At 43.2% G+C, this 13,502-nt stretch overlaps 1 protein-coding gene across 11 annotated transcripts in view; it reads left to right on the forward strand.

Annotated features, from left to right (window-relative positions):
* FAM53B (family with sequence similarity 53 member B) overlaps positions 1-12,080 on the forward strand; it is a 123,227-nt gene extending 111,147 nt beyond the window's left edge. For 9 of the 11 annotated variants that reach the window (XM_035137750.3, XM_035137756.3, XM_035137755.3 and 6 more), the window contains exon 6: positions 4,822-10,193. In XM_035137750.3, the coding sequence (XP_034993641.1) occupies positions 4,822-5,187 (366 nt within the window). In that variant the 3' untranslated portion in view covers positions 5,188-10,193. Of the gene's footprint in view, positions 1-4,821 lie in introns of all 11 variants that reach the window. The other 2 variants (XM_035137747.3, XM_088669600.1) reach the window with 1 other exon arrangement.
* The last annotated feature ends 1,422 nt before the right edge of the window (positions 12,081-13,502 follow it).

The raw sequence follows: 13,502 nt of genomic DNA on the forward strand, positions 1-13,502 counted from the left end.
CCTAGGCTCTGTGGTTTAACCCACAGCGCCACCTGGGTCTGAAATAATTATTAGGAAATAATTATTAGTGAAATAATTATTAGTGAAATAATTATTAGGAGGATTCCAAAATAGTGTATGTGAAAAGTGCAACCAGCTCTCTTATTATTCAGAGGTACTGTGCAGCAAATTACAAAAAATTAAGCACCAAATGCAGAGGGATCTCTGCCTAAAGTTCAAGGGGTATGGAATTCTGCTCTAAAGCCCCAGATTCTGAGTCCAGAAAACCTGCATTCTACTAATTAGTGGAAGATTCAGTAAAGACAATGAGTACAGAGGTTCTGGAGTAAGGAAAATAGGCATATTGCACCATGGGAAAGACCAATGAAGAATAGTTGCACCATCATTGCTGCAAAACCCACCACTAGACCCTTCCCTCTCATTTCTTGACTTTTATGCATATTCTGTGAAATAATGAGAGCTAGAAGCCTGTTCTCTTAAAAATATATAAAGAATAATTAAATTATGGTTTCTGAAGAAGGATGAGAAATATTTCAGTTTCTGTAGACTTTAGGGGAGTTTTAAAAACTGGTTGTGATGCTGCCTAGTCAAGAAAAGGATGCAATTTGCTTTGGCTCACGGAGAATAGCTCTTTAGAGCCCAGCCAATATGGCTGTATGCTAGTGCAGCTCTGTCAATCAAACAGAGCAGGGCCGTCCTTCCCACTGGGCTGACTCGCGCGGTGCGCCAGGGCGCCCACGCAGCAGGGGGCGCATCAAGGAGGCACACGGAACCGCCTCCGCCTTGCCCGCTTCGCGGTGGCGGAGCTGCCTCCGTCGAGGGGCAGCAGGGAAGAGGAACAGGGCTACCTTCTGCCCACACTCCTTCAAGTCACAGCGAGCACAGACAGTGCTGCCCCACAATGCTCCGCGGCACCTCATTGCATGCAGCGCTGTCTGTGCTCGCTGTGACTTGAAGGAGTGTGGGCAGGCGCTGCCCCACAATGTTCTGTAGGCAAGCCTTCTGTCGGGGCAGCAGCTAGGCCTCCCTGGACTGCAGCGCCGCTTCAGCCGAGCAGCGGAGGCGGAGCACAGCTGGCAGCGTCCCTGCCTGTCACGCCACGCCCTCCGGCTGCCCATTGCACCTGGCCCTGCCCGGCGGAGCGCGAGGGGTCCCGGAGGGATCATCATGCCACAGTGCCCGATACACTTAAGACGGAGAAACAGAGCCTATGAGGCATCGAGAGACAAACTTCCTTCTTTCCTAGAGAAAACATCTCTGGAAATATCTGGAAAATGGACTTTCGTGCACACCCCTGTTAAAAAGGGGTCTCAGATGTCACCCCCAAATAGATAAGGCCTGTCAGAAATCTGATATTTGACACATACATAGTTGAAGATACTACCATGGCAAAATGCCATTTTGTGAAAGTTTTTGTTTGATATCACACACCACACACTGCTGCAGTTAGGAGTGGATAGAAACAACAGCCCAGGTTGAGCTGTGGCTGCTGTTGGATTTTCACAACCAGCTCTTTAAATCTTACAGCGATAGCCGAAGGAGAATGAGCCAAGAGGTCGGAGCTCACCCACTGAGCTTTATCCAGGAGCACTTAGCCAGCAATATGCGGTTTCTTTTTAGAAAGGGGTTATCTGAGCAAAGCAGCTGCTATATCAGCTTTCTGCACAGCCTCCTTCAGCACTGTACTGCGTGCCCTTCAAAGGGTCGGTTACAATGGGAACCACTGTCTATCACTGCACCTGACCTGGTACCTGTTCTATCAGGGATGTTTCTCAGAAGTCTCTTTCTGAAGCTTCAAGCCTCCTTGGTGACATCTCGAAAGAAGCAAAGCCTCCCTTGCCCTTTGTTGGTATGCAGCAATTACAATCAAACCCACAAGCTGTTGTAACTTGTGTCTCAGGTCTAGCCCTGAGCTTAGCAGCCCCAGGACCAGGCATGTACAAAAGGCATCCTCCTTGAGCTCTGCAAATTGGTACAAAAAAACCCCAAAACCCTCAAATGAATATTTTCCTTTTACCATCATGAGTTTTGATGCACCCTCCTGGGCCCGTAAGATATATTAGTTGCCCACTTACTCTAGATGTTCCTACTGGTCCATGCAATTTTCACCTGAAGAAGCAGACTTGAGCTCTCTCTGGCCTCTAGCCACAGTGGCCTATCTGTAGTGGTGTATCATGGAAGAGCAGCTGTAATCTGACTCAGTTGTTAGTTTTGGCCTGGCCTCGGGGAAGATGTATGTTTTGGAAAGGTGCATGTTTCTTGTGTAATAAGACTTCTATTCATTTTAAGAGAAGACAAAGCGAGGCTGCCTTGCAAGCCTTTGGAGTGGTTCTACAATGTAGAGCCAGACAAACAGGGCATTTGTTCTGCAACTGTGAAAGGCTGAAAAGATCCCTTTGAAGCAAAGGTGGTGTACACCTTTAATCTCAGAGTGCGGGGGAACAGCGGTATTGACACAGTTGCCTCCAAGCGCAGAGGACTGAAAGGTGGAATTCAGAGAACTCAGCCACTTCATTTGCAGCACTGTTTGCAAACTGAATGCTCCTCAGTGGTTACCAGGTAACTAGAGACCAGAGAATTCTGCCAAACTCTGTGGCATCAAGATTAGCAGAGGCTTCTGTTCCTCTTAAAAGGCAGACATCTGCAGCAACATCATAATGCCCGCCTGACTAATGAATTGTCATGGGGCCATCTTTTCCCCAGCACTCCAGAAAACAAAGGGCTTGGTGCCTGTGAAAACTTGCTTTTGGAATTCGAAAGGTGGGCAATGAAGCTTACAAGCACTCCTTCATTTGTAAAACGTCAAGTGATTCCAAAGCAGCTGAGCTTTCTTTCTTGGAAGTAGAGTGATGGTGGCTCGAATTCAGAGAGAGATCTGTGACCCACCTTCTTTACAATCACCCACTTGGGGTTGGATTCAGTCTTTGCCTCCTAGACATGTAAGGCATATAGTGGGGTTTCAGATGCTCTCGTTTGGTGTGCTTGGCCCCTTGCAAGTATAGTGCATGCAGATTCCCCACTTGCGACACATCCATGCCATTCAGAGGCTTCCCAGCCGACAGAGTAAAAAGAGCAATGCGGTTTCTGCAGCTTTTCACGCCATACCAAATATTTTTTCTGTCTGCTAGAGCTTCTCTCATGAATTCTCACAGGCATGCATAGATATAGTCATTTTATAGTATAATACAAAAGTTGCACCGGCAGATCCCAGTGCAGGACTATCTCTGCTTGAGCAAATGTCTTGGCCACATTTCCATAGAGCTGCATGTATGTACTGAAAACGGGCATGTGGAGTCCACAGGAACTGCATGAGAATAAGCTTCTTGTATTTGGTGACTCCTTCGTTCCTGAATAAAATGGTCGCAGACTCACATGGGGGGATGTAAGAAGAAATGCAGGAACCGGTGAAAAGGGAAACAATAGTAGCTTTTCATTTCCTTCAGTTCTCCAGCATTTGCATGAACTTTGCTAAGAATAACTAATCTCTACTAGTGTGCCTTTTGGAAAAGGACACATGCGCCATCCCAAAGGGGCTGACCCAGCAAGGTTTACTGTTGTTGAATCGTTTTCCTGATATTTCCTTTGGAATAACGATTTTTCTTCTTCCAAGTGTAATTCTGTATAGTGGTTAAAAGTAACTAGTGACATTTTCCATGCTACTTGGAGATTGTAAAGCAGGCACCCCCAACCTGCGACCCTCAGTGGTCTGGGATGATGGGAATTGTAGTCCAAAACATATGGAGGGCCGAAGGTTGGAGATGCCTGTTGCAAAGATTAGCACAGGCATAGGAAAACTTGGCCCTCCAGATGTTTTGGAACTACAACTCCCATCATCTCTAGCTAACAGGACCAGCGGAGGGCCAAGTTTGCCTATGCCTGGATTAGCATCACCAATTCATGATGATATTGTGGTGAAACCAGCCCAAGGAAGTTGATGGAGCTAGGCTGTTGTGGTGGTTAAAGTGTCAGACGAGGAGCAAGACCTGTCAGGTTCACAAAAGCCTCTTGGTGGTGAAAGTCACTGGGTGAACTTAGGCTAGTCACTATCTTGGACCACTCAAGGTCAGCTTAGCCTACTTTACAGAATTGCTTCAAGGATAAGATGGGTTAGGGAAGAATCCTGTTTGCTGCCTGAGCACCTGTGAAGATGAAGGGGTTTGACATTAGCTACTACTATGGATGGGTTTGATCCAGAGTGGAGAACATGTAATGGGGCTGATAAAAGGTGACTTCTTCCTCCTGGTAGTCTCGCAGTCCCTGAAAAATGCTCTACGAGATCTGGGGTGCCCTGTAAATTTCAGTATGCTGTGGTACAGAGGACTGAGAAGAACCTTGAACATTTGGCAGTCTCAGCCCCCCCCCCACTTGTTCAGCAGGGTCCCCTGAATCTCACTAGAGCATAGGGAGAGGATGCCATAGGGCAGAGGGGATGAGAAAGCCATCTTCTGCCAATCCCATTGTGTGTGCTTAACTCTGAATCTAACCCAATAAAAACATACAGGATTGTAGCCAGTTTTGTTGTTCTACTAAGCACTTGCACACCATCAAAATCTGCTCCAGAAGGATGGAGGATCCTTCTGGAGTAGATTTTGAGGACACACAGGGAGCAGAGAGGAAGAGAAAGTCCCACTGTATGAGTGGAAGTCCATACAGACCATGTCAGATACAACCCACAAAATCTAACCCAATAAAAATATGCACTGCAGTGCATCTTCACTGGAGCCTAGCAAACATGTAATCTTAATGAATGACAGAGATATGCAGTATGAGCCAGCATCTTTGTTTCCTAATCGCAGTGTTGTTTTTCTTTTTCTTTTTCAGAATTGTCAGACTTTTAACAGCCTTAGCTGCCTTAGCATCACAGCGGATGATTGCTCTCAACAGAATCAGTTCTCACCTGGTATCGGCGGCACCAAGTCATGGACAACAGCATCCCTTTGCACCTTGGACGTCATGCCAGGCAGGACACCAGCCTGCACCCCTGTGCCAGAGCCACACTCAAACACAGAAGAATGTAAATCTAGCAAAGAAGATTTCTCCTATGAGGAATCAGAGTTTTGTGCCACAGAAGACGAGAGCAGTAGGAAAGAAGAGGACAACTCCTCATGGAGGAACAGTGGGACAGGAGGGGATAACATCTTTCAGTTGGATGGTGAATTAGATATTGAGCAGATAGAAAACAACTGAGAAGACAAAGTGGAATGATCTGTCTACATCAAACCTTTTAGGAGTGGTAAGATCTCACAGGTTGTCAATGCAGGCAGGAAAGTAAGTCCACATTTTTCTTCCCCACTGAAGGGTGGGAGAGGACAAGAAGCTTTGCCAAAATTTCATCAGGTATCTTGTTAAACCTTGAAACTCTTTTAGAACTACTGTAGCCCGTGAGGTTTTGCAAACATACTTTAGAGAAAACCTCCAAATTATATCAGCACATTAAAAAACAAAAAGCTTTGTGGGTGAATCAAAACTTGAAATTGTGGAATGTTAGAATAATAGCAACTAAAATGTTTTTTTTTAAAGTGTCTGGAACAGGGCTTAAACAAAAAGTAAGGAAAGACCAGAAAGTCTGTTGCTTGGCTTCATTCACAAATAGGCAACGTCAATATCTAGACAGGCAGCTGGTTCATCCTGGTTCATGGGAATCCTGACCCGCTTTGGCTTTTTGAACAGAGTAGAATATTCATTTTTTATTTTTGCTGTTGGACAATTTTCATTGTAAACTGCACCTCAGATAACCTTATTAAAGGGAATGGGCAAGGTGAAGATTAGCATTGTTCTCTGAATTCATTTTCTGTTGGATTATCTTTCAGGTAGCATATCTGATAAGATTCTACAAGGTCTCACAATCGCGACTTTCCAGTCCTTGCTGTAGAATCACAGTAGCCTTTTACAGTCTGCTTGCTCCATTTTTTATTCTGTAGTCATCAAGGACGCCATTCAAAGAGCGCACACATTGTTTGCCCTGATCCAGTACAGCAAGATCCGTAGGTTTCCAGCCAAGGCAGGTATATATGAGCATTTGGACACACATTCTCATCAGTGCTCATTTGGTCCATGTTGGACCGACTGGATGCATAACCTCATTTGGGCCCTTCTCTCTTGTACCTTGCAACTGGAGCTGGCTTTCAGGCCATTGTCTCGAGGAGAGGAACATACAAAACATTTGTGCATCTAGAAATTTAAATAAATGCCATAGCTAAATTGGCAGTGCTATATCCATAAGGCTAAACTGGTGTTTTGGTTCTATGGTGTAAATGCACAAGGATCAGAAGAGTTAGTGAATAATGGAGGTTACTGAGATTAGGGCTTGGCATCTTAAAATGATTATAAATTCTTTGATTATTATTTTCTGGAGTGGATAACATATAGTCTCTTAACTGTATTTTGTACAGCTTGTCACCACCGACAGAACTGGCATTATTAGCATACCACATTCATCACCAGAAAGAATGGAAGGTAACAACTTGTTTTGCATGTACAGCATCACTTTGGAATTGTTCTCACCTCCTAGGACTAAAAAAAGGCACAATAGCAATAATAGGGTGTGTACATAACTTTCAAGCAGTTCCACCTTCAATGAAAAGCACTGACAAGGGGCACATGCAGTGATGTTACCACAGATGCCAGTTACAGGGCTTGGTTCCAAAAGAGGCTAATTGTTGAGTTTTCTCTTGGTCTTAGTCTAGTTTTCCTTTTACAACATACACTGGATATGTCTACCGTAGCAGAATTATTGGTTCAGCTGTCAAGCTAAACCATGGGTTGGCATAAGCAAGCCCTGGCCTTCATGCTCCCCTCCATCATGCCATTCTGCATTGCCTCTTTTGCAGCAAAACTAGTTTGCTGTAACATCCAAACCACTAGACTATGGTTGCATCTGCCCTCCAAACTAGACCAATAATGATCAAACTGTAGTTTGCAGCTGCGATTTGGTCACAGAATCATGGTTTGCAGGTTTGAATATAATGGCACATTATGCTTTTGTCCATAAAAAGGGGAATGGAATCAGAGCAGGGGAGAAGAGGTGGGTGTGCAAGCCTGAGGCTTGGTAATTCATGTGAACTGAGCCATTCTGACATTTCAGCAAGATTGGTAGTGATCATATAATTGATCATGTAAATGATCTCAAATAAGCAAGATAAGTGAAGAGTTCTAGATCATATGAGTGGCCAGATTCAATCTGGAATCAATCACAGGACTTTAGTATACAGATATAGGGAAGTTTCCCTGACGTATTTCTTAGACATACAAGCAATACATATACGGTGTGTCTTGGGGTTATTTTAGCTATGTGAGTTACATAGGACCTGTCTTTAGCGATGACGATGCTGATACAAAACACAGTTTGAGATGCTGATGTTCAGGTAGCAGCACTCCAGAATTACCTTCCACCTCTCTCATTGATAGTGGTAAACAATAAGCTTTACACTTTAGCAAGCATAACTCAGTTAAATAAGCTGTTCAATTATCTACATTTAACCAATGTTTTGTTTACCTATAGCAGGCAGAGGGGAGGGGACAATAGAGATGACATTTTTAATGACGATGACACCCTACTTTTTTTTTTACTGCACTTTTCTCTGCAGTGGTGCAGATGTTTATGGCATCCAACACCACAGTAGATTCCATCCAAGCTTTAGATTTACAAATGTCCAGTCAAACTGCACAGATTTTTGTTGTTGCTATGTTGATTTCTGCTATTTCTTCCCTATCAGATGCTCACATAATGTGCAAGCCAAAAAAAAAAAGATAGTAAACTAATGTTAGTAAAGTAGGGAGAGGATTGCTTTAATTCTCAATGTCCTATATTATACAGTTTGATGCCATTCAAGAACCTGGTGAACATACCTATGAGCCCTGTGCTTCCCAAGCTCTCTGTTTGTTGCATGCATGCCAAGTTAAGATGCACTGCTGGTTTCAGCAATTGACAGAACAGGTGCTCAACACAGTGACAAGCAGATCTCCCCAGGTTTCCTTTGGAATGGACTTTCCAAAATGATCTAAATTTGGCTCAGATTCAAGCCTGAATTTTTACACTCAGGCCCATTAATATCTCAGTGTCCTCTTAGTAATGTCATCAGGGGTGTGAACCAGGCTCCCTTCTTCCATTTCCCTTTGCAAACCTTCTGGTTGCCTATTTTCTCTGCCTCCTCCTCCTCCTTGTGGTGACTGTTGCCTTAATTACATGGCAGGAACATGTTGGGCCCAGGGAATTAAAGACTGGGAAACTGCAGCTCCCAGGACTTGTAGCAGCCAGGGTGCTTCTGTGAGCATGTATCCTGGGTGGCCAAGGTGCCTAGAAATGGCAGCTTCCCAGTTTCTTGTAGTTTCCAATCTCCACAGTGCTGTTGTTGCCTAATGAATACAGCCACCCTTCTTCTCATTGCCTATTTCTGCAGTAGAAGTCAAGAGGAGGCTGTGATGGAAGGAAGGCTGGTGCTGGTGAGCTCAGATGGAATCTGGCAGAGATTTGGGTTTTGCCTGTAGGTTACTTAGGAATTTTGGACTGGGGAAGTTCACACCTTGAAAACTCTAGTTCAAAACGTCATCCATTTCACTATTGTGGATTGCTGAGACTGATCAGAAGAGGGCTTGTTGGATGTGTTGAAGGTTCCCCCCCCCCCATAGACTCACCACACCCTGAAAGGGGATTCTTTACCTTCTAAATTTCTCTATGCTACAAAACGATATTAAGGCACACCCAAGCCTTCTCTGCCTCAGGAGCTGAAAGCTTTTTAGTTTGACCATATGGGTATTGCTGCTGCCCTCCATGAGAAAGCAAATGTCCACCTTTGGAGCTACTCTAGCATAATAGAGAGGGAATAGGGTCGGGTGTTGTGCTGCAATGACAGTATTGGTTTGAAATAGGCATGATGTGCGTGTCGACACGTTGAGCCCCTGCCATTTACCATTATGGATTGCTTGCAGTTGATACTGAGGGCTGATCTCTTCCACCCATCTAACAGTTCAGGTGGACACGTTCTGTATTACGTTTTTGCCCATAGTAAAATGAGCACCTAAGCATTTCACCAATAAAGCAAAATCACTGCTGGGTTCATGCTGAACAGAAAAATGAAATCTCACTCATCTAAGCATATGAATGCCAGTAGTCTGAGTTTAGTGATTAAATGCTCAGGTCACCATGGGCAAAAGCATCCAGGCAAGCTAACCAGCTCATGTGAATCAGTCCTCAGTAACCACCACAATCACAGCATTGTCTATAGGGTATACAGGGACAGTCTGAAAGCATACTGGATGTACAGGAATGAACACCATGTACACAGTTTAAAAACAAGTGTTTGTATAATCACTTCAAAAGGACAGAAGCAAAAAAGTATTCAGTCGAAGTTGCATGATTTGAATGGTAGTAGAATTGATGGGCTATCTGGACCTGTTCAAATGAGATCTGTTCCAAAGTACTATAAGAATCCATGAGTCCAATATGGTACAGTCATGTTGGAGCAGTCTATTGTTTAAGGCGGCACAGAGATTCTGTGGCACATAGGGCTGTTGACCATTTTATGGATGGTGTAAGAGACATATTTCTTGTCTTCATTGGCCCTTCTGAATCTCATCCTGCAAAGAAAGTGCTCTTTGTCTGCCTTTCCCCCCGTTACTTTTCTTTTTTCAAACTCACTGGGTTGTATCCAAGAAAGTTGTTCCACTGCCTGCAGAGTATAGCTACCCCTGCCTCTCCTCCTCCTGTGAAGCCTCAAAATTGGGGTTTCCCCCCCCAACCCTCTGGAGCAGATTTGAATAGGGGTGAAGAAAGTTCTCTGCTAACAGAACAATTTCATCGTATAAAGCCAATGTATGTAGCCCTGAATGCAGCACTGCACCCACTGTCTCGTCAAGATAGTTGTAGACATTGGGTTGGATCCAGACTAAGTCTGCATACAGTGGTACCTCTACTTACGAATTTAATGCGTTCCGAACACACATTTGTAAGTCGAAAAAAATTGTAAGTCAAATCCCATAGGAATGCATGGGGGGGGGGAATTCGTAAGTAGAAGCAACCCTATCTAAAAATTCGTAAGTAGAAAAAAATCCTATCTAAACCGCATCCAAGATGGCGGACAGAGCTCCATTCGTAAGTAGAAATATTCGTAAGTAGAGTTATTCGTAAGTAGAGGTACCACTGTACTTACATTGGGGTAAGTCTTATTGAGCTCTGGGACTTACTTGTGAGTAGATATGCATAGGATTATGCAAATTGGCTGAAATTATGTCTCATTGAAATAAATGGGGCAAGATTGTCATGAATTAAGTCCAAAGTATTTCAAATGGGACTCGGTTCCACTCACTTAGTCTGCATCCAGCTTTCCCTCTTTCAATTTGTTTCATGCACCTGGTGTGACAAAACATACCCCAGCATGATTTGATCAGAGATCTCCCTAAATCTCAGTCTGTTATCATTGCCCAAGCACACTTTCCTTTAACGTAACCCTCTTACAGTTGAAGTAACTGTTCCTCACTGTGACATCTAAATGTGGGCTCACCAGCACAGAGGACATCTTGTGTCACCGTATTACACTTCCTGAGACAGCATATCAGTTCTTTTACGGCTAGCATGCATACGTCTTGGTTTATGACACTTCAGTTTTCCTTTAGTGCTACAGGGACGGCATTTCTGATTTTGGACTAAACTCACAAGGGCTTTAAGAAACAAAAAAAGGGCTGCTACCTACAACAAGCTAAATAAACACAGAGTAGGAAAGTGCCCCCAAAGGACCACTACCCAACTCTTCTAGCTGCAGTGTAGCGTTTACATGGCAGCAAACTCTCTTTGCCTTAGTAAAGATGCTTCGCTGCATTATGGCCTTACAATGGGCATAGCAGCATAGACACAACATACTGTTTGATTGAGGTTAGGCCAAGGTGGCATTTCATTGGATGGTATTGGTTTTGGTTTTGTATGATTTATGTACTGAAACTGAGTTTTTAAAAGCCTTACTTTTTTAAAATAGAAAGAAAACTTTGTGGATTTATGAATGTGTGCACGTTGGTGCGTGTGTATGTTTGTATGTATAGACACACATACGCACAAAGGTAAATATCTGAAATCTAGTATGTGTCTCGTGATCAGGGACATCCTCTTGACTGTGTTACTTTTCATAAAACAAGAGAAGCTCAGCTGGATCACCAGTTGTCCACATAAGCTGAAAAGTCACTGGTTGCCTCTACTAGGTATTCCCAGGCTCCTGCTGGGTTTGTTCAATACTATACAGGTCACTTGGATCAGCTCACACAGCATATTCCTGCCAGGTGGATTCAAGAACTTGTTGCTGATGTTCTCTGTACTTTTATTTGTTAAGTAGTAAAGTCAGATCAGCAGGGAGATAGGCAATGGCTTGTTTATAACACAGATCGAGCAATCTGGACTTGAGTATTTAATGACAACAGCAATAAATGTTGAGAATTTCCCTTTTTTAAAAAAACAAACAAACAATATTTCAGATGCAACATTTTTAGAGGATTTTATTCAATGAATTAGCACCGGTGAACCTGATTCCTTTGTATCTATTGCCATCACTCTTTGGAAAAGGGTTTCATGAAATCTTAAGATCACACAATGAAGATTGAATGAACAAAGGCAGAAAGGACATATTTCTGGTTTTGATTGTAATTTTTCACAAGGTAGCCTAGCCTCTTTGGCCAATAACATTGTGTTTCAAGTGCATTTTTAGATAGTTCTTACTGAACAGGACAAGATGAATTTTTTAGGGTTGTAGCAGTGTTTTCCAGCATTTGTTTTTAATGTTTAAGAATCAAAAGATGATGATGGCCAAAAAGCCTTTGGAAAACCATGAACTCTGATAGTGTGTGTGTGTACGTGTGTCCTTCCTTCTGTCCATGGTAATTGCACAGATGCAAACATATTGACATGTATATGAAGTCAGCTCTGTAGTTGGTGTTACGTTTGTTTAAAATCTATTACTGAAGACTGTTCCTTGACCTGAAAATTAAGAAAGACTGCTGATTTGTTCTCTCTCAAATGACTTTATTGCACTATAGAGCAGCTCAGTCTCAGGAATTTACTTGTTACTTTGACTATGTAAATAAAGCTTTCTGATTCTGTACCCTGCGACCCAGCGCTTCTCTTGCTTGTGCCTTGTCACCAGTACCTCTCTAATTCCTTGACTTCTCTCTGGCTTAGTTCTCTCAAACAAGTCAGATGTCAAAGTTGTGTCCAAGATGTACTGCTTCAGTTGTTAGTTTTGGGTGTGTTCGGCTTATAACTGAATGCTTTTCTATGTGGAAACAATCTCTACATGTAGAAAACTAGCTGTCAGGGGAAATTCTAGACTAGAACCCTTTCTCTCGCTCCCTGACCCCATTGTTTTCTGCGAGTGAAGTATGGTTTTAAGAGAATTGCACCTTAGGATCTACATCTGAAGTTCAATTCTCAGCTTAAGGTCATCAGGTGATGGATATGCAGGTATAAATTAACCTACTGTCATCAGTAGTGCGAAAGCTTGTTAATGCATTATTTGGAGGGGCAGGGGGTATGGTTTGGAATGTGTGATGTTTTGTTGGGTGGTCCCTATTACCACACCTCTGCTTCTGTTTACTTCTCACCTGAACACAGCCAAACCATTTAGTTTCCATCAACCCAGATGACACAAATTTTGCTTATTTCCACAAACTGCTTCATGTTGAAGGCATACTGGGAATTCAGCAACCCAGTGCTGAGGAGCTATGATCTTGACACATATAGGGGATTTACTTGGAGTGGTGCAGCTGTCAAGACTTTAAATATAAATAATAATAATAATAATAATAATAATAATAATAATAATAATACACTCTTGTGTGCTTTGTGTCAGGGGTAAATTGTTTTAACCATCCATGTGTACAGGTACAAAAAAATACCTGCAGGCACAACCAGAATGGGAAAAGGTAGCGGAAGGTGGGGAGGTAAGGGCTGAAGTGAGTGGACAGAAAGCATAGAACAGAAATATTCCATCATGGACCACTCACTGGTATGAGTGGGAAGCAGCACAATACCTAAGAATAATCTAAAATGGAAAAGGGGAGTGTGACTGTGGACAGCTGAGTACCAATCCTGAAACCTGGAACTGAACTATCAATTTGTGTGAGTTGAAGCCCCACTCTTCAAACTCTCTCTTAAGGACATGATGTAAAAAAAAGCCTACTACATGAGGTCAATGGCCCGTTCAGTCCAGCATCCTGTTCTCACGGTGGCCAAGAAGCTCACAGGCAGGACCAAAACATACCCTACTTACATCCTCTTCTATCACTAGGATGCCCCATGATGGGATTCCCACCCCTCTCTTCATAACTGGTGTATGAAAAACCAAGGACACTTTTATGAAACATGGGAACTGGCGGCTCTGACAAGTGCCCAAGTTCAGACTTGATGGAAGGGCTATTAATTCATGGGAGGCCAAATAGCAGCCCATGACACAATGAGATATTCATTTAGGAAGTGGCAAATGTATTAATATTCAGTTATTAAAGAATTTGAAGGGGATGCGGGG

This window comes from Zootoca vivipara, chromosome 5, assembly GCF_965207765.1.
Source record: "Zootoca vivipara chromosome 5, rZooViv2.hap1.1, whole genome shotgun sequence".
Taxonomy (NCBI): Eukaryota; Metazoa; Chordata; class Lepidosauria; order Squamata; family Lacertidae; genus Zootoca; species Zootoca vivipara.